At 45.8% G+C, this 20,176-nt stretch overlaps 1 protein-coding gene across 1 annotated transcript in view; it reads right to left on the reverse strand.

The window, feature by feature from the left end:
- B3GLCT (beta 3-glucosyltransferase) overlaps positions 1–18,204 on the reverse strand; it is a 116,582-nt gene extending 98,378 nt beyond the window's left edge. The window contains exons 1-2 of the mRNA XM_025875089.2: positions 17,994–18,204; positions 3,999–4,048 (exon numbers count right to left, since the gene is read on the reverse strand). Of these exons, the coding sequence (XP_025730874.1) occupies positions 3,999–4,048; positions 17,994–18,066 (123 nt within the window). The 5' untranslated portion in view covers positions 18,067–18,204. The remainder of the gene's footprint in view (positions 1–3,998; positions 4,049–17,993) is intronic.
- Between the last annotated feature and the right edge of the window lie 1,972 nt (positions 18,205–20,176).

Below are 20,176 nucleotides of genomic sequence, written 5' to 3' on the forward strand. Positions count from 1 at the left end.
TACCCTTAGGTAGCACTTTAAATTCATTACAAATGAGTTTTATTATTGCCAAACACACATACACATTACAATGCACACAGCTACATAAAATTACAGTATGAAAAATTCAAGGATTCAAGAAATTGAGATTCTGACTTCACCTTTTTTTTTTTTTTAAAGATTTGAGAGAGAGCAGAATGGGAGAGAGCACAGGAGCAGGGGGGAGGGGCAGAGGGAGGGGGAGGGGCAGAGGGAGAGGGAGAAGCAGATTCCCGTCTAGCAGGGAGCTTCAGATGCTGGGCTCCATCCCAGGACCCTGGGATCATGACCTGAGCCCAAGGCAGATGCTTAACCAACTGAGCCACCCAGACGCCTTTTAATTGCCATGTGACCTCAGTCAAATCACATAACTTCTTTGAGGCTAAGTTTTCTCTGCTATGCAAGCATGCCTTCTTTTACTGTGCTTCGCTTTATCACGTTTTGCAGATACCATGTTTTTTACAAACTGAAGGTCTGTGACAACCCTGCATCCAGCAAGTCTATCGGTGCCTTTTTTTCCAACAGCATTTGCTTTGTGTCTCTGTGTCCCACTTGGGTGATCCTCACAATATTTCAAATTTTTTCATTATGATTACATTTGTTATGCTGATATCTTTGATATCACTATTGTAATTGTTCTGGGGTGCCCCGAGCTGCACCCATAAAAGAGGATAAACTTCATTGACGAATGGTGTGTGTGTTCTGACTGTTCCACTAACTGGCTGTTCTCCCTTCTCTCTCCCTCTTCTCTGGGCTCCCTATTCCGAGACACAACAATACTGAAATTAGGCCAGTTAGTAACCCTACAGTGGCCTCTAAGTGCTCAAATGAAAGGTCACGTGTCTCTCACTTTAAATCAAAAACTAAAAATGGTTAAGCTTAGCGTGGAAGGCATGTTGAAAGCCGAGATAGGCCCAAAGCTAGGCCTGTTGCACCAAACATCAGCCAAGCTGGGAATGTGAAGGAAAGGTTCTTGAGGGCCATTAAAAGTGCTACTCCGGTGAACATATGAATGATAACAAAGAGAAACAGCCTTATTGCTGAGGTGGAAAAAGTTCGAGCGGTCTGGAGAGGAGAGCAAACCAGCCCCAGCAATCCCTTAAGCCGAAGCCTAATCCAGAGCAAGGCTCTAGCTAGCTCTCTGTAATTCTGTGAGAGCTGAGCGAGGTGAGGAGGCTGCAGAAGGAAAGTCTGAAGCCGGCAGAGGTTGGTTCACGAGGTTGAAGGAAAGAAGCCAGCTCCACAACAGAAAGCACAAGGTGAAGCAGCGAGGGCTGGTAGGAGAAGCTGCAGCAAGTTCTCCAGAAGGTCCATCTACAATAGCAATGCAGGTGGCTACACTCCACGACAGGCTTTCGGTGTAGATGGGACAGCCTTCTACTGGAAGAAGATGCCATAGAGGACTTTCACAGCTCCAGAGGAGAAGTCAGTACCCGGCTTCAAAGCTTCAAAGGACAAGCTGACTCTCTTGTTAGAGGCTAATGCACCTGGTGACTTGAAGCTGATAACAATGCTCACTGACCATTCCAAAAATCCTAGGACTCTTAAGAATTAAGCTAAACTGAGTGCCTGGGTGATCAGTCAGTTAAGTGTCTGCCTTCAGCTCAGGTCATGATCCCAGGGTCCTGGGATCAAGTCCTGCATGGCGCTCCCTGCTCAGCGGGGAGCCTGCTTCTCCCTCTGCCCCTCCCCCTTCACTCATGCTCTCTCTCTCTCAAATAAAATCTTTAAAAAAAAAAAGTACACTGAGCACTGAGTAATATATGGAATTGTTGAATTGCTACATTGTACACCTGAAACAATATAACACTCTATATTAAATATACTGGAATTAAAATTCTTTAAAATAAAAGATAAATAAATAAAAAGAAACACATTTCATGAGGCTAATGATCTCATGGTGATTCTCTGATGGATCCGGGCAAAGAAAATTGAAAACCTTCTGGAAAGGATTCACCATTCTACACGCCATTAAGAACATTCATGATTCATGGGAAGAGGTCAAAATACGAACGTTAACAGGAGTTTGAAGGAAGTTGATTCCAACCCTCGTGGATGACCGAGGGATTCAAGACTTCAGTAAAGGCAGTGACTAACTGCATTTGTGGTGGACATAGCAAGAGGACTAGAATTAGAAATGGAATTGGGGCTGGGGGGTGGGGGTATGGGCAAAACAGATGAAGGGGAGAGAGAGGGACAGGCTTCCAGCTGTGGAATGAGTAAGTCACGGGATGAAAGGCACAGCACAAGGAGTAGAGTCAATGGTGTTGGAACAGTGTTGTGTGGTGGCAGATGGGAGCTCCATTTGTGGGGAGCCCAGCAGAATGTACAGACTTGTCTACTTACAAAGTTGTACACTTGAAACTAATGTAACATTGTGTGTCAACTCTACTTGAATTGAAAAATAAATAAATAAATGGAGCCTGAAGATGGATTCGTCTCATGATCAAACGTGAACGGATAAGGAGTTGCTTCTCACGGACGAGCCAAGGAAGTGGTTTCGCGAGATGGAATCGGCTGGTGAAGACACCGTGAAGACTGTTGAAATGACCACAAAGGATTTGGAATATGACATCAACTTAGCTGACAAAGCAGCAGCAGGGTTTGAGAGGACTGACTCCGTTTTGGAAGAAGTTCTACTGTGGATGAAATGCTATCAAACAGCATCACACGCTACAGAAGAATCATTTGTGAAAGGAAGAGTCAATCTATGGGGCAAAGTTTATTGTTGTCTTATTTTAAGAAATTGCCACAGCCACCCCAGCCTTCAGCAACCACCACCCTGATCAGTCAGCAGCCATCGAAAGCGAGGCAAGATCCTCCACCAGCAAAAAGATCAGGACTCGCTAAAAGCACAGGTGATGGTTAGCATAATTTTTTTTAGCAATAAAGTACTTTTTAATTCAGGTATATGTTTTAAACATAATGCTATTATACACTTAACAGACTACAGTACAGTGTAAACACAACTTTCATTATGCACTAAAAACCAAAAAAAAAAAAAAAAATTCATTTGACTCGCTTTATTGCAGTATTCGCTTTCTTGTGGTATTCGCTTTATTGCAGTGGTCTGGAACCAAACCCACACTATCCCCAGTGATCCCCAGGATCATTGAGAAGATCAAGTTAATGAAATGTCTGAAAATGTTTTATTAACCATAAAGGATCTTAAAACCAAAGGAAATCATTATTATTGTTCCTGCATAGGAAACCCACAGTACAGTTAGAACAAATAATACTCTGGTAACCAAAGAAACATCCTTTTAAAAAATGCTTTTACGCTAATTGTGGGATAAAAAATAAAGTCAACTGAGCCTTAACTAATATGATAAAGACAATTCACAGTCTTAAAATATTGTTTCTCTTTAAAAAAAAAAATACTGTTTCTCTTTCTCATCTCCTAAATTCATCTAGTGCAAAGCCTAAATGGTAAACATGAGGCAAAGTTCTTGAATGAAATCGATAATGAAAAAAGCAGCAGCTCTGAGATTTGGGTAAGTGTTGTCCTGTCTTCATCAGTCCCCCAGGTCTCAGTTCCTGGGTCTGACTGTGCAAGAAGCCTGGCAGTCACCTTTGGGGACTCTCACATAGTGCCACCTTCAGGGAGAGGGATACTCAGGCTCTTGTGACCCCAGGGACATAGCATAAGACTCCTTTCTCAGATGAAGCCCAAGTTTAGATGTGGTCAGACTAGAGAAAACTACGGTATCCAAGCAAGACTTCTAAAATGTCTAACTCCGTTTCAAAACACTTTTTCTTAAAATAAAATTTGAAACCTATTTGGTCTGTTTTAACTATTAAAGGACTTTTTTTTAAAGCAGACTTATCTGTAGGGATTAAAAATCTATGGCTGACCAACATTTCATTAATTGATAATAAAAAATGGTAACTGTTGAAAGATGAAATCATTACAGCTCCCATTAAAGAAAATACAAATGAATCTCAGACAGGAAGAATAGATTTGATCATGAGAAGAGTACCTTGGATTGCTTGACCTCTTTCTTTGTATCTTCAGAAACCAAAGCAAAAGCTGGAAAAAAGAAAACATTTTTCCATTAAAATTATCAATTAAGATTTATTCTCACATTCAACAGTTGTGCTTAAAATGAGAAAAAAAAGGGGGTACTTTAATAACACATACTTTGCTCATTTTTAAAAGCAGCTGCATTGCTACAAACCAGCACTGCAGGCCACCTTCATCTCCGGACCTGAAATTATTCACCGCTGGGAAGCCAACGTGCTTAGGCTACCAAGCGAAAGAAATACTACACCAAAGAAATTAGAATCTGTATACCATTTGTGTCAATGGCTAGAAACTACAAAATAGATGCGTGCAAAATACACCCTCTTAGCAACCTCGATTCTGGTGCCTTCTAAAGAGAAGGGGAATTCCTGAGAATCTAGAGGGAAGCGGTACAAATTCCTACTCACACAATCGCTTCCAGAACCTGGCAGGCAACAGAGCTAAATCTGGGGCAAGCTTTCAGTCTCAGGGGCTGCCAGGTTAGAAGCGTGGTGCAGATAATGCTGCCGCACGCAGGGGAGACTTAACAGAGCCCACTAACACAGCAGGGCCAGGAGAGTGAGGGGAATTAAAATCACTCCCTATTTAGAAGGACTGCATGTTTTGAGTTGGAGCCCATAAACAGATGATATCCCTACAGACACACCTAGGCTCCACATTCAAAATCATCAGCATCATCATAACAACATGCCAGTAACACTTTGAAAATACAAAGCAAAATAATAAACCCAACAGTCGGGAAGGTTAACCAGACAAAAAAATAATATACTTTATTTTGATAGTGCATTTCTCCTGAGGAGCTAAGAGGAAAGCACCTCATAGAGTTTGCTTTCTCCAGTGAGCGTCCCCAGGAGAAATGGGCAATGGCATAGAGCAGTAACGTACGAAAAGTGTTGGACAACCACTTCCACGGAGCAGTAATGTAGCACGAAGGGTTTCAGCGGTAGGTCTCCCGGGCTAACGGAGGAGACCCTCCTGAAAAGCAGCAGACAACTTCCTCCATTCCGACCCCTCCAACCCCACCCCCACTCCCAGACATCGCTGCCTCAAATTCTCTCTCCATTAACATGTGCTCAAAGGAAATAATCAAAAGCATTCACATGAAGATGCAAATGACTGACATCGTTTAATCATTTTCCATTTACAGGATGACATTTCAAAAGGCAGGGGGAAATTGAAACGTAAGCCAAATGAAAATCTATGTGTGGAATTTGTATAACAGCAGATGTTAAGAGAGGCCTCCCTGAGACCACCTTCTATAAATAATAATCCCCAACTCCACCCCTCCTTACCTTCCTCACTCTTTCTTTTTCTCCAGAGCACTTACTACCATAATACATACTTATATTTATTTGTTTATTGCTTGTCTTACATATTAGTTTATTGTAAGCTCCATGAAGGCAGGAATGTGGTTTTATTAACTGCCTGCCCCATACCTAGAACACAGCCAGCACACAGAGGAAGGTCAATAAATACTTATCAAATCAATCAGCCAATCAATACAAGTCTTTACAACGGCGCTAGGATCCCATCACTTACGAACTGTCTACTCCTTACACTAGGTAGCATCCACCAAGCAAACTGAAGGAATTTAGTGTGTCCTCCCAACACCAATTTATTCTCAGTAGGATCTACTTTGTCATTTTACACAGACACACACACACACACACACACACACACACACACACACACACACACAAGAAGGCAACCATGAAGCCCAAATCATTCATTAAATTCTAAGAAGAAAGGAGAGATTTAACCCCAAACACCATTTTAAATTCTGCTTCTGGGTACTTAATTCCTTGGCTTTGTCATATTTGATTTACCTCCAAACTAGCATGTACACTTAAAACCCTCAAGAAGATATCAAAAATAGAATTATTAATGAATATCATATAGGGAAGTCACAACATGTTAATATCACTCAACACCACAGAATTCCAAGAAACAGAACATTCCAACAACTTGCAGGATGTAACAACTGTGGTCAATCTAAGACACGACTCTGAGTCCAAATCTGTCTCTGCCGACTCCATCAATTCTTAATTCCAAACACAGACAGTTAAAGCTCTCTGGGCTAGAATTCCCTCTTTTGTCAAGATACAAAAAAAAAAAAAAACCTTCTCAGTTTAACACGTTCAGTTACTCATCATCTAATAACCAGGATTTAGTTTTCCTCACTTTTTTTGCAGGCCAGATGGCTATGTAAAAGGAAGAGTATGTCAACACAAAAGCCCTTTAGAATGCAGACTCTATACTGAAGAAAATGCCTTTATTTGGTTATCAGTTCTTCAAGTTACTAACACATCACCTTTCATAAGTAATCAGCTAATGTCATTTGATAATGTTTCACATAGGAATCACATGGAGGGATGACATTCCCAATCAATCAAGGGACTTCCACAAATCCTCCTTGTCATAATCAAGACAGCATACCTCTATTCAGGCAACGCTTAACTGAAGTGAGAGTAAACTAGATTTTAGTTCCCTCCAAAACCACAAAGGCCTAGATTTAAAATATCCTTTAAAAAGAAAAAAAACAAAACAAAAACATACAAAACTGTCATTCGTCCCTATCACACTCTGCTGTGAAATTAAGAACTCTTTTTTCCCCATCATAGAAATAAAGTATACAATGTTTAAAGCAGTAACAAAGAAGTATGTGACTCCTGATCTTGGCGTCATGAATTCAAGTCTCAGCCTAAAGCTCACTTTTAAAAAAATAAATAAAGCACTAAGGTAAAAAATGCATCAGTTACTTTCAGGTATAAGAGCAAATCACATGGCAAGATAATCCTCATTAAATGAATATAAAACAATACTAGTTGGTTTTATATTTATGTTTCCATAATCAAAATAAAACAAATCACTAAGGAACCAAATGCATTTTGAAGGCACAGAATATGCTATATCACTAATAAATCCAATCTTAAAATAATGAATCCTTTACAAAATTCTTACCCACAAAATCCAGGCTTTTACAGTTGGTACAAATGAAGGAGAAATGGTAAAAATTAGAGGAGAAAGTGATAAAAATTAGCAAGTGAGGTAAGAAATTACCTGTCATACAGTGGGACTTTAACACTGCGTGCTGAGGGGTTGGGGGAAGGAGGAAAGGATCCCCCAACTCTGCCAAAGGGAGGGGCCACCTGGGGCTGGATGTTTGCTGTTTTTTCCAGATTCAGTGGGGAAAAAATATTCTTGAAAGCTTGGCCTTAATGTGCAGTTGGAGAACTATTCCAAGGTAAATCATGCTCTTATATGCCAAACTGCTGTTTAAAAGTAATTTTCCCTTTTCTATTTTCAACATGAATTCCTGTGAATTGCTACAGGGAACTATATTTAAAGTGCAAATCAGGACGGGCAATAGAAATAAGACCTTTCTGAGATAACTTTAAATAATTCAAGCCAACTAATGTGTTAGCACACCTCTTCTAAGAGATAAATCAAGATTTTACAACTAACCTGGGACAAAGATTTATAGGCCAGCCTAAGCCCTAGAGTGCAGGAAAACTGGAGAGGAATTAATTGCAAGGCATTTAAGCAACACTAATCAACCATCGTTGATTATCCTATCCCATCCTATCATTTCTTGTTCCTGGGAGGGAGCAAGGCACCCCAGGCCCACGCTGGAAAGACGATTGCCCCTCCTAACTCCTCGCGCCCGTTCTGTTCCTCTTCCCTGGTTTGTCCTCCCAGACTCTCCCAGGAACACCGATCACAGAAACCAGATTAAACAAACAAACAAAAAAAACCACTGACACACTAAATAACCCCACTCAGAGGGGCGCTGCCGGGATTAACTGAGATAAAGTACACAGTGTTTAGTGTGGGGCTCGGCCTAGTCAAGGCTCAGGAGCTGCCTCCATAATGCCGCTGGTGGGGCAATGATCGCGGTCAGTCTGGGCAGTGTCTAGCTGGTCGTGGGCCCTACCCGGGAACTCCATGTCCCTGGCTCTGCCATCCAGGACAAAGCTTGCAGCTGGGGCCCCTGCGTGGCTCAGGGTCTCACACGGGCTCTGCCCCACTTTCTCTTCTGACATGCTGTGGGAGGGAGCCTGTGGGCCTTCACTTTCTTTCCTGTGACCTACTTACAAAACGTTTCACCCAGCACAGCCTCCCCCCCCCCCCCCCCCCCCCCCCCCCCCCCCGCGTGGCTCCAGCTCCCTGGAGCTTTCCAGGTTGAAATCAAAGTCCTGGAGGCCTTAAGCTCCAGGATGTGCAGCCCACAGCTGATTTACTTAATTCCAATTACCTGCTTTGAAGATAATCCGTGCCCGCAGAGCGACCAGAAACCAATGCACCCCCACCCAGCAGCAGGGGGCAGAGCCTGCCTTTCCTTCCTCCTCTTCAGACAAATCTATTGTTCCCTGGGGCTGTGCACAAACTGGGTAGCAGCTCCATCCACCCACCTTGAGGCACCCCTCCCAACCTGAGGATGGAGGGCCCCTGGCACTCCACATGGGCAGAGGACAGAACCAGCACAGGCATGGGGCCAAAGATCAACTGGTTTCACATATATGTTTCTAGAATAGGGCCTGGCACATGCTAAGTGCTTTGAGCCTTAGCAGTTACTGTCATTATTAGTTTATATTTTCATTTGTGCAACAGAAAATCAGAGAGGGGCTGTGTGCACCGGTACCACCCGTCCTGCTAGGGGCTGGGGAAGATGAGCAAGCAGCTGCCCAAGGCGCTGACGTGAGACACAAGCTCTTCGGTCAACAACCAAGGGCACAAGTGCCCACTCCACTGGCCGTCCTTCTAATGGGAGTCCCTAAAGGAGCACCTGGGGTAGAGACAGGGGCCATCTCACCCAAGGCCGGGCAGCGGGGGGAAGGGGAGGCTTCCAGAGAGCACTGCTTGGACCAAGCTCAACATAGTGCTTCAACAAGTAAATTCCAGGCAGCAGAGACTTCAAGTTACAAGAGCAAGGAGGACTGGAAACGGGTTTCTGCATCAAAACTTGGTGAATAGTCCAGTGTACCCAGAACACAGACACCTGAGGGGAGGGACTAGGGCATGCACACGCGGGGGGAGGGGAGAGACTGGGGCATGCGCACCTGGGGGGGGGGAGGGGGGGGCCGGGGGATGGGCACCGGGGGGGGGGGGAGTGTCTGGGGCATGCACACCTGTGGGGAGGGGAGAGACTGAAGCTAGAGGTGGAACTGGAGACAGCAGGGGCCATGTCATAAAAGGGGTCAGTGTTAGGGAGTCTGCTTTTATTGTAAGGGCCATGAAAAGCTTCTATGAAAGCAAGTGCCATGTTTTAAATGTATGCCTTGGACAGGTTTCTAGAGTAGTGTTGGGTGGGACCGTGGGAGGGCAAAAAAAAAAAAAAGTCACAAACAGGCCAGCTAGGAAGCTAATGGAGCCAGGTAATGAGAGAGAAGGGACAGAATTCAGATGATGCAGTGCCTGGGCAGTGGGTGGTGAGCAAAACAGGTGTGGGGGATATTAAAGCAGCATAATCTACAGGCTAGGAGTCAGATGCTACCAGGAGATGGGACAGGGAAGGGAGAGTCCAGAGAGGTTGTTGAGTGAGAAAGGAGTGTAGGGGAGTCCGGGTTTCAGAGGGAGTGGCTGGGCACACTGCGGTGCCCTTCACAAGCCAGAGACTAAAGCCGGGGGGGAAGCAGATGCATGGAAAAACTCAGTTTGGTCCCCAACATCCTGAGGTGCTGAGGCTATTCAAGCGGATACATCCAGCAGCAGCGTGTACCCAGGGGTGGAGCTGGGCGCAGGGGTCAGGAGGAGAGGCACCGACAGTGGCCCCACAGTCCAATGGAACCAAAGCCACAAGACTGGATGGGAAGACAGGAGCGAGGAAGCTCCCACATTTCAGGGACAAAACTGTAAAGATGACAGAAAGGAATGGCCAGGCAGAGAGGAGAAGCTAGAGAGAAGGCAGTAGTATAAGGAGTTCATAAAGTGTTCTTTTAAAGCATTCTCTCCTTAAAGCTTCAAAGGGCAATGAAAAGAGGCTGCAGCACAGGAAACCTGGCCTCCAGGCCCTGCTCCACTAGGAGGACTAGCACAGCATGCTGGCCGGATGCACAGAATCTAGACTCCCGCCTCGTGGCATCACATATCTGCCACTTAGTAGCTAAGCAACATTGGGCCAGTGACTTGGGCTCTCAGAGCCTCTGCCTCCATCCCTGTAAAAGGGGGGAAACTCAACACGAATGAGCTAAGTTGGTGCATGTACAGGATTAGGACAGTACCTGGCCTATGGGAAGAGCTATGGAGCCTTTTGTTCAGGTGCCAAAGAGCAAACTCAGGAAGAGAGATGCCGCACTGGGGAGGAAGACAGCACAATTCCGCAAGTAGACGGCTGGACAACATTTAGGGTCCGGGAACCGCTGTGCCCCATTCCGTGGGTTCTGCACCACTTACAAGGTGATAGGCTGGTTGAGGGAAGGGATGGAGGTTGCGGGGGCAGGAGGGCTGGCCTCCCCTCAAGTGTGGCAATGAGCACACCGACACAATAGTCCTCTTTTGAGCCACTCACTACCTACCCCTGTTTGATCTTACTCCATCTGAAACACCTCTTCTGTTTTATTAAAAGGTCAATGGGAAAATGGAGTTTGGAATACAAATTTTTCTTCCCTTGAGAACAAAGTTGGCCAGGACCAATATAGTCTCTGTGCCAGAGGGTGAACTTTCTTATAGAAAGGACAGTAAATAGAAAGAAATAGGAATTAACTGTATATTTTAGAAATAAAAAGATCATTTGCTTCTTGAATTCCTATCTCACTTAAACAAATAATAGGAAAGCCCATATGCCAACTGAAACAGAGTTTCAGGGGAGAGATTCAAAACACCACCCTCATGAGCATGTTTCATAGGCTGAGTCATGGGAAAGGGGCAGAAGAAACCCTGGTCACACAACCCACTCCAGAACAAACTCAACCACAAAACAATCAGCCCTTCGTATAACCCCTTCACGTGGCAAGAGTAGTACTGAACCGTTCACTGTCAGGCTAACTTACACAATCTCTGCTTAAATTGGGGGTATCTTACTTCTGCAATACAAAAAGTGGCTTTAGAAGCCCCCCCGCCCCCCCGTCAGCAAACTAAATCCACGGTAGCCACAGGCTGAAATGTTCTAACACCGTTAGGAACTTGTCAACTGTCCAAACACCTTTGCTCTAACAACCCACTCAGAAAATGGTTTCTGAGGCTCATGCTCTCCTCCAGCCCCTCCAGGAGCATTTGAAAACCCGCCTGTTTCCAAAAGATGCTGGAACTAGAGAAAGACCTCTTCGTTTGAATTCTGGGGTTTCTGGTTCCTTTCCCAAGGAGATGAAATATCTGAGCAGGACGCATCAGGCCTCAAGTCCATGCTTTGCTGTCTCTGAAACAGCTCCTTATTTCTTTTTAAAGACAAAGCAACCAGCAATCATCTTTACATTCTACAGATACGAAAGAAAATCAGCTGGCAAGAGTTCCAGTTTCTACCTGGGCCTAGGCAGGGTTCCTGCACCTGCCAGCACATACGAACCACCTGGGGCCTTCTAAAAATGCAAATCCATAGGCTTCATCTCAGATCTTTTGAGTCAGAAAAATCTGAAGCTGGGACCCCATAATCTGCCTCTTAACAAAGGGGCTCGTAACAAAGGGAACTGACACTGAGGTGATTCTCCTGTGTGCTGAAGTCCGACACATCGGGATACATAGCTAAATAGACTCTCAAGGGAACGGAATGGGACTATTTTTCCAACAGGCCTTGGCCATTTACCTTCCTTTACTTTGTTCACCTCATAAACGAAGAACAAACTCCAGTATATCCACCTTCAAGGATCTGGAGAAGATAAATTCAGTGTGATGTGTAAAGAGCCTTGAGCTTCTTATGGCAAGTAATAATGTAAACTAAAACAAATCACCTTTTCAGACCATAAAATATTCTTTTAGGAGTGAAAATAAGTCATATCCCTAGGAGAAAATGGCATTGCTATAATTGAGATACATTCAAATCTTATTTGATGATACCTTTGCTCATTTTTTGGTATAAACCTATAGCTTTACATCATACAAAGATTATTTTCTGTCCCAGCTTCTACCAAATCTTGGGTACCCATACATTTTGAATTGGATTTATTGGATTTATTTTGCCAGTTAAGACTCTCTCCTCTTAAAAAAAAAAAAAAAAATCTAGGGGCACCTGGGTGGCTCAGTCGGTAAGTGTCTGCTTTCGGCTCAGGTCATCGGGCTCCCTGCTCCCCAGGAAGCCTGCTTCTACCCTCTCCCACTCCCCCTGCTATGTTCCCTCTCTCGCTGTGTCTCTATCAAATAAATAAATAAAATCTTTAAAAAAATAAAAATTAAAAAAAACCTACTCAAATTGCCCCCAAATCTCTCTGCAGCCGATCTCTCCTCTGAGCTCCAGACCCACAAATCTAACTGCCCACCTGACACGTACCTGAACATCTCACATCCCCCCAAACTCAATTTGTCCAAATTGAACTCCTCATCCTCACCTCCCTCTAAAATTAAAAATAAATTTTAAGAAAAATGTCCAGGTACTTTATGCCACAGAAATGGTTAAAAGAAATTTTATATTTAACTACAATTAAAAAAAAAAAAAAAAAAAAACGTTTAAATCTGGTCCTTCTCCATTGGCGCCCGTTATCAGAAAACAGCCCCGGTAGCCACCCACAGCTCATGACAGAAACCTGATTCATCCTTGACCCTCTCCTTCCTCTCAGCCCACTGTTCCCATCAACTGCGGTGTCTCAGAGATTCTTCATCATCTCTCCCGTAGCTGATTCTGGCAGCCTCCTCACTGGTCCCACGCGTCCTCACTGGCCGCCTCTGATCCCTGCTCTACAGGACAACCAGGGCAAGTTAAATCATGTCACTCTCCTGTTGCAACCCCTCAGCCACTTTCCGCTGCTCTAAGGACAAAGTCCAAACTCCTTACCCCCCTCTGCCAGACCCTGCATTGTCCAACCCCTACTGAACCTCCCAGCGCCTCGCTGAATCTCTCCAGTCCTGTCCTTTCTGCACTGCGTTCCTCCAGCACCAACCAAGCTCTTTCCCCTGCTGGGTGCACCCCCTTCCTCCACTTAACCGATCTCTGCTTCCCCTTCAGGTCTGAGTGCCGAGGTCTCCTCCTCCAAGAAGCCTTCCATGAGCCCCTATTCCAAGGTTTCTCAACCCGGCACCCAGTGCTCATCAACACTAGACCAGATCCTGGACTCTTTGGAGGGGGAGGTTGTCCTGTACATGGTAGGATGTTCCTCAGCACCCCTGGCTCAAGATACCAGTAGCACTCCCCGCCACATCATCCCTGTGACAACCAAGAAGTCTCTAGCCATTGATAAATGTTCACCGAGGGGCAAGATCGCCCCCTGTTGAGAACCACTACTCCGGACTCCATCTCCCTGCCACGCGTCCTCACAGGGCCCAGAACACCCCCACCCCAGCCACGCCCCCACCCACCCCCGCGCCCCACAGCATTGAGCACAGTGCGATTTGTTTCTGTGTAGTGTTTAATGTCACCTTCCCCTCAAGACTGCATGCTCCACCAGGGGAAAGCCAAACTCGATCTGTCTTCCTCCTGCAATATCCCCAGTGCCTGACACATGTAGATACTCAACACTTTCTGAATAAATGAAAAAAATTCCAAGTACAGTTCTTTCTTTTAATACTATTTTTGAACTGTTAACATTTTCTAGGAGTGCAAATCAGCGCCTACACTGAATTGGGTTTCTCTGGGGAGTGGCTTAGTGAACAGAGCTTTGAAACATGGAATTAAGGGAGACTCTCAATCAATAATAGACCTGATGAAACCCCGACACTCACTAGAATTTTTCCTTTGTGTTGGGAAAGATAGAATTAACACTCCTATATACTATTCTTAAGCAAGAATCTGGCAACACCGAAGATGGATTGCCCATAATGCTACAAAGAGGCAAAACATAATAACATTTGTGAATCCCCCATAAATAATCCCTTTGTGCCTAGCATAATTTCTAGGCACAAAGGGATTTATGATTTATGTTTCTAATGAAAAACAAAAAAAAAAAAAAAAAAAAAAAAAAAACCTGGCCTTTAGTGGTCCAAATGAGGTCAGTTATTAGGATTTGCTCAAGTACTGGGCCCACAATGTTTGCCTCAGAACAAGTTAACAAAAGAGTCAGGATAGCTCCTCCCTACCCCCCACCCCACCCCGCCACCCCATCTGAAACAGATGCTCTTCCCCCCACCCCCTTATATGCTCCCCGATAAAGAGCTTGACTGTTGGCTATAGGCAAACTCCTTTGGGTCAAGTCCATAACCAAGAGGACCACGCCAACTTGGGAAACCCAGACTACCTGGACAAGAACCCATCCAGATGGGTAAAATCTCTATCAGTCATATCTGCTTAAGAAATAAAAGGAGGGTTTAAAAATTAAAAATTAAACACACACACACACACACACACACACACACAAAATAATCTGGGATCACTTCTGACTCTTGGTATCCTAAAATGTCTAACTCACTGCAATGAAAAGAATCTGAGCGAGAACTGGACCAGAATGAAAAATCAACCCTAATTTTGGCAGACGCTAACAAATTCAATCCTGACCCATACAGAGTAGAAACAGGGATAAGAAAGATAAAAGTTAGTATCTTATTATTTTACCATTGGTTCAAATGAGCTTCTTCACAGATGTGTCAATTAGGATTAGGTTGGCTACTGCCTGTAACAGAAAACTCAAACAATTGAGGCTTAAACAAGACAGAGGTTTATTTTTAATCTCCTGCAATACAAGTCTGGAAATAAGTGACCCAGGGCTGCTGTGGTGCTCCCCATCCACCCGGCACCCAGGTGGTGCTATCCTTTCTGCCCTACCATCCTTACTACTGGCTTGTCTTCAAGGTCACCTCATGGTCACAAGATAACCACCATGGCTCCAGCCATCAGATTTACACACAATGGGAAGGAAGATGAAACAAAGATAAGCAAACAAACAACAACAACGCATGCATCCCAGCTAGATCAGCTACCTTTAACAAGCTTCACCAAGAGACCCACACGAAAATCTCTACAGATAACTCAGTGGCTGCCCCTGCTTCCAAGGGCCACTGAGAAACTTTTTCTCCCTGGACACACTGCCTCTGCCACCACCATGACATTCCTCCATCCTTCCCTTCGCCCCCTATATTATTAGTCAGCTAGGGCTGTCTTAACAACAACCATAGACTGGAAACAGAAATTTATTCCTCACAGCTCTGGAAACTAGAAGTCCAAGATCAAGGTGCTAACAGGGTTGGTTTCTGCTGAGACTTCTTTCCTTGGCTTGCAGGTAGAAAAGTCTTCTGTGTCCTCACATGACCTTTTCTCTGAGTGCAACCCTGGTGTCTCTTCCTCTTCAGAGAAGGATAAGGACATGGTCCTGCTGGATTAGGGCCCCACCCTTATGACCTCATTTACTCCTCATTATCTCCTTGGAGGTCCTATCTCCAAATACAGTCACCCAACATTCCTGATTAAGAGGTTTTTTTAGTCAGGAAAAGAAGGAACTATGGGTTATTGAGTAGGCAGATAGCAGTCTCTGCCACAACAGAATCAGTATGTTAAAACTGTAAGAAATGGCAAAGTTCTGGTATTTTATCTAGTTTATGCCTCCTGTTTTATATGAGAAAACTGAGCTCAAACCCACTAGGAGCCACACAGTGGCTGACGTAGAGGTGTGAATAAATCTGATTCTAGAACTGGCACTGGACTTTAGAACTGAAGTTGCAGTGAATTTGGTCTGTATAATCACATGGGTTTAAAATAAATTTTCTATATTGCCTTTTCTCTAAAAACTCAAGTGAATATGCTACAGTTTGTGGGAAAACTAAACTATATATATACCCAGGCCAAACTTATAAGGGAATATTTAGAGTATTTTTAAGCAATCAGGATTGTTCACATGCCTCAGAATTCCTATCATAAGCTCTGTTTTAGCAAGATTCCAAGATACTTGGTTTCGAGATCTATAGAGTGGGTACCACATCTTTCTGCATCTTGGTGCTCCCCCAACACCACCAAAGCAGAGCTCAATAAACTGAGCTCATGATTTATTTCAGAAACCTCAAAGAATACAGCTTCTCGTCTGTACCAACCCATGAAAGCCAGTTCACAAAGCCAAATGTCTCACAGGGACCTTTTAATAGGTTTTATGTCTTATTTATCGTGCTTATCTGACAACTTCACAATGTTAATAGACATCTCTAAAACTGTGTTGACATTTTGGTTCATTCTGACTGTCCTTCAATGTACTATGAAGTTTGGGCAGTACAGATATTCTCTTAAGTGCAGTAAAAAATAGATATGCACAGCAATACAAATGGGTATTTCAGCCCATACGTTGAATATATTATGTACAAATATTATATCCCCAGTACACCATTATAAAGTGCAGTGCTATAAATAGAATGCCAATTTCAGCTAGCACCCACCCCATTTGGTTAGGTGCAAAACTTCCAGGCAGCGAGCCAACTAATGCAGCCAAGATCACCTAGTCAATTTCCCACCCCTCCAACCTCCCCTTCTCCCTGGGCGGCCCCCCTCCCAGGGATGCATTCTTTCTTCCACTAAAGTAGATCTCCTCCAAGTTCAGTTGCCCCCCACCTCAATTAGAGCTTTCTGTGCCTAAGGTGCCCGAACATTTTTAATTACATTGTTGCTTACTTAATCATGCGTGTGAACAATTAATTAACAATTAATCTCACTCTATTTCCCACACTTACTGAGCACCTATAGAAAAGCGAGGGATACGCAAATAACGTCCTTATTCGGAGAGTTTAAATCCAAATAAAACCGAGCTGTACAGGTTCCGGTGGGCTCCCAAAAAGCAGTGTGCTATAACGCTACGTCTCTTCCTAAATTGCACCATTCTGCCATTTCTAAAAATCTGAAATTACTGCCTTCTAACAGACTGGAAACACAAAAGTCCAGGTTAGAGGACAATAACCCCGAGAACACTGAAAAGGGAGTGATTTTCCCCCCCCCCAAGCTTTCAAATTTGAACAAATCTCACCATAAATGTCAATTAGAACGATTTTTTTTTTAACTTTGCCACATCATTTTACGATAAAGGGGAGAAAATGCTCTTTTGAGGAGAACGGAAGAAAAGGGGTTGGGGCATTATGGCTGTAGAAGACCCGAGAAGCATTGTTTCTAGAAGTGTTCTCTAATTTTCCCCCATAAAGACCCAAGATTGGGGAATGTCTGCACCGCCTCCCCCACGCCACCACCGCACACACTGAGGGCCCGGCCGGGCACCCCGATCCTCCCTTCCCGGCCGAGGAATCTGTAGAAGTGCCAAGTTGGCATCTCAGCCCTGGAGGCCCGGGCACGGCCGGAAGACCCCGCAGAGAACCCCTGCAGTGGCGGTGCCGTCCCTCGCCGCCCCCCACCCCTCCTGCCCGGCGCGGAGGTGCGGGGCGAGCGGGCGGTCCCGGCCGCACGGCCCGCCCGCCTCCAGCCTGTGGCGCCCGCGCCGGGCGTGTGGGGCGCGCGGGGCAGGCGGGACGCGGGCGGAAGGCAGGGGGGCGGGACCGCGGCCGCCGCTTCCCTGCTCTCAAAGTTTCTTGCAGTTGCACATTCACTCAGCGCTTCCTGTGGGGGTGAGCGCCTCGCCCTCCCGGCTCGGCCGGCCGCCAGCTCCCGGCGGAAGGAGGCGGGCAGACGCGAGTGGGGCCGGGGCGGCGGCGGGACCCAGCGAGCCGAAAGGGGCCGGGCGCGGCGCGCCCCAGGGTCCCGGAGAGCCGGGTCCCCACCCGGACGCCGCGAGAGGGCGCTGCCGCCGGCGCGGCGGGGACGGGACGACGGGACACGGGCGCCCGCGGGGCAGGGCAGGGCTGGGCCGCCCGGCACCTCCTTCCGCGCGCGGACGCGGGACGCGGGACGCGGGCGGCAGCGCCCGGGAAGCCCACGCCTCTCCCGTGCGCGCCCGGGCCGCCCGCTACTTACCCAGGGAGCAGGTGAGGAGCGAGAGCAGTGCCGGGAACGCGAGGCGGCGGTCGCGGCGAGCGGGCGGCAGCATCCCGGCGGCGGGAGCTGCGCGCCCTACTGGGGCGCGGGGACGGGAGACGCGCGGGGAGCAGAGCTGCGCCGCTGCCGCCCCTGCCGCCGCGGCTGACCCTTCTCCGCCGGCTCCCCTCCTCCCTCCTCGGGCTTCGCCGCGCCGGCTCCGGCCGCGCCCTCTGGCGGCCGACTTCGGGAGCGCCCTCGTGCCGGCTCTCGGGCCGTTGGTTGTGGCTCGCGGCTGTGCCTGGGGTTCCGCCGCCCGTTGAGGGTAGAGGAGGCTGCACCTCCGCTGGGACAGCGACCCACTTCCAGGCTTGTGGCCTCGGCTCCCTCAGGCCATTAGTCTCCAGTCCTTTTTTTCCTTCTCCTTACCTAGGCCCCCTCTTCTACTTTCCTGTCCTCCCACCTTACTCCACCTCCCTTTCCTGGATCTCCTGGAGTGGATCAGTAGGTCTCCTTCTCACTCCACCTCCCTTTCCTGGATCTCCTGGAGTAGATCAGGTTTACCTTCTTACTCCCAAAGTGAAGGTCTGGTGGGCGGGGAGGGGAGGAGACTGGAAGCAGAGTCACTCTTCTTCCCTACTAATGTACCATCTGCTATTAAAAAAAAAAATCATTCAACTCAGTATTGTTGGCACCCGTGTACTACGTTGATGAAGGTGTTTTTAATCAGCTCAACTAATTTACTTAATATCTTCTTTTTTTAATGGGATTTGGCCAATAGCTTAGGCCTGGAATTTGGCTTTCAACAGAAGTTTGTATAAATGTAATTAAGTATAAATGTAATTTTAAGTGTTCACCATAATGGAAGAAGGAGGGTGTAATTTTATTCAAAACGTCTAATAAAAATTAAATTGGAATACAGAGAAGTGGAGTGACCTCAGGTGGAGAGTCCCTCTTGTCCCCATGGGACTGTCAAGGGGCTCCCTCCCCAGCCAGGAGGTGTGGTAGCCTGGCAGAGGGCTGGCCCCCTTATGTTGTGTGGTGGGTAGAGGAAGAAAGCAGTAACAGATGAAGAACTATGAACCCCCTCTAATGGTTCTTCACTGCTTTGGGCCTCCCCCAAACCTTGACTCATGTCTCTCTCCTAGAAAGTGTATGGGACCAAGTGCCCATCATTTATTTACCTGAGATTAGACCATGACCACCTGATGGCTGTGTCCATGTTCTCATCCATACTTCATATTTTTTGGATGCCTACTCTGTGCCTGGGATTGTGCTAAGCACACTAACCACACCAATATCTTCCACATGGACATGCAACAGTCACCCACTTGCTAAACATTAAATGAAGACCAGTGTCAGGTGGTAGGAATACAAGTAAGATGTTGGGATAACAGCAAAGCAGGTACTGAATAAATGTTTGTTGTCTTGAGCCTTATAAATGTGAAGACCAGGAGCACCTGGGTGGCTTAGTCGTTAAGCTTCTGCCTTTGGCTCAGGTCATGATCCCAGGGTCCTGGAATCGAGCCCTGGTCTCTGGCTCCTTGCTAGTGAAGAGCCTGATTCTCCCTCTCCCTCTGCCCCTCCCCCCACTTATGCACTTTCTCTCTGTCAATCTTAAAAAAAAAATGTGAAGACCATTAAGGGGTTTAACCTTGAATACGTTACAATAGTATTGTCATTTCTCAGTTCAACATCTGCAGCAAGGGTTTTAAAAAGGTCGGAGGTTGTGGGTTTTCTCTCTCTGGTTTACATTGACTTCTTAAAACTGGGAACTAAATATCTTGTGTATCTATTTTGTGTGAATGCAAATCTTGTTCCATTCAGCCAGGGTTTGTGGCTACATGTCAATACTATTTTTATAAAAAGGGAAAAGAAATGTAAGAATCCTTCCTTTCATTTTTTTAGTGAAGCTTCTCAAATTTATAGTTGACTGCATTGATCCCTTTCATCTTCTAAAATGTACCTGCCTGGTTAAGAGTTCTAGAACTTTTCCAATTTCCAAAGCTGTTTAGCTTCCTTCCAAAAATATATTCCTCAAATATATTTGATATTGAATATTAAACTAAGGCGTGTTTACATAGACACAGAAGCCTAATAATTAAGCAGCTTGCTTACCTTGTGTGTGTTCAAATACATACTTCATATTTGGTAACAAGTGACTCTAGGTGCTCCATCAGTGT

Source organism: Callorhinus ursinus, unplaced genomic scaffold (assembly GCF_003265705.2).
Source record: "Callorhinus ursinus isolate GAN/ISIS: 27379988/994484 unplaced genomic scaffold, GSC_fseal_2.0 scaffold7, whole genome shotgun sequence".
In the NCBI taxonomy this organism is placed as follows: Eukaryota; Metazoa; Chordata; class Mammalia; order Carnivora; family Otariidae; genus Callorhinus; species Callorhinus ursinus.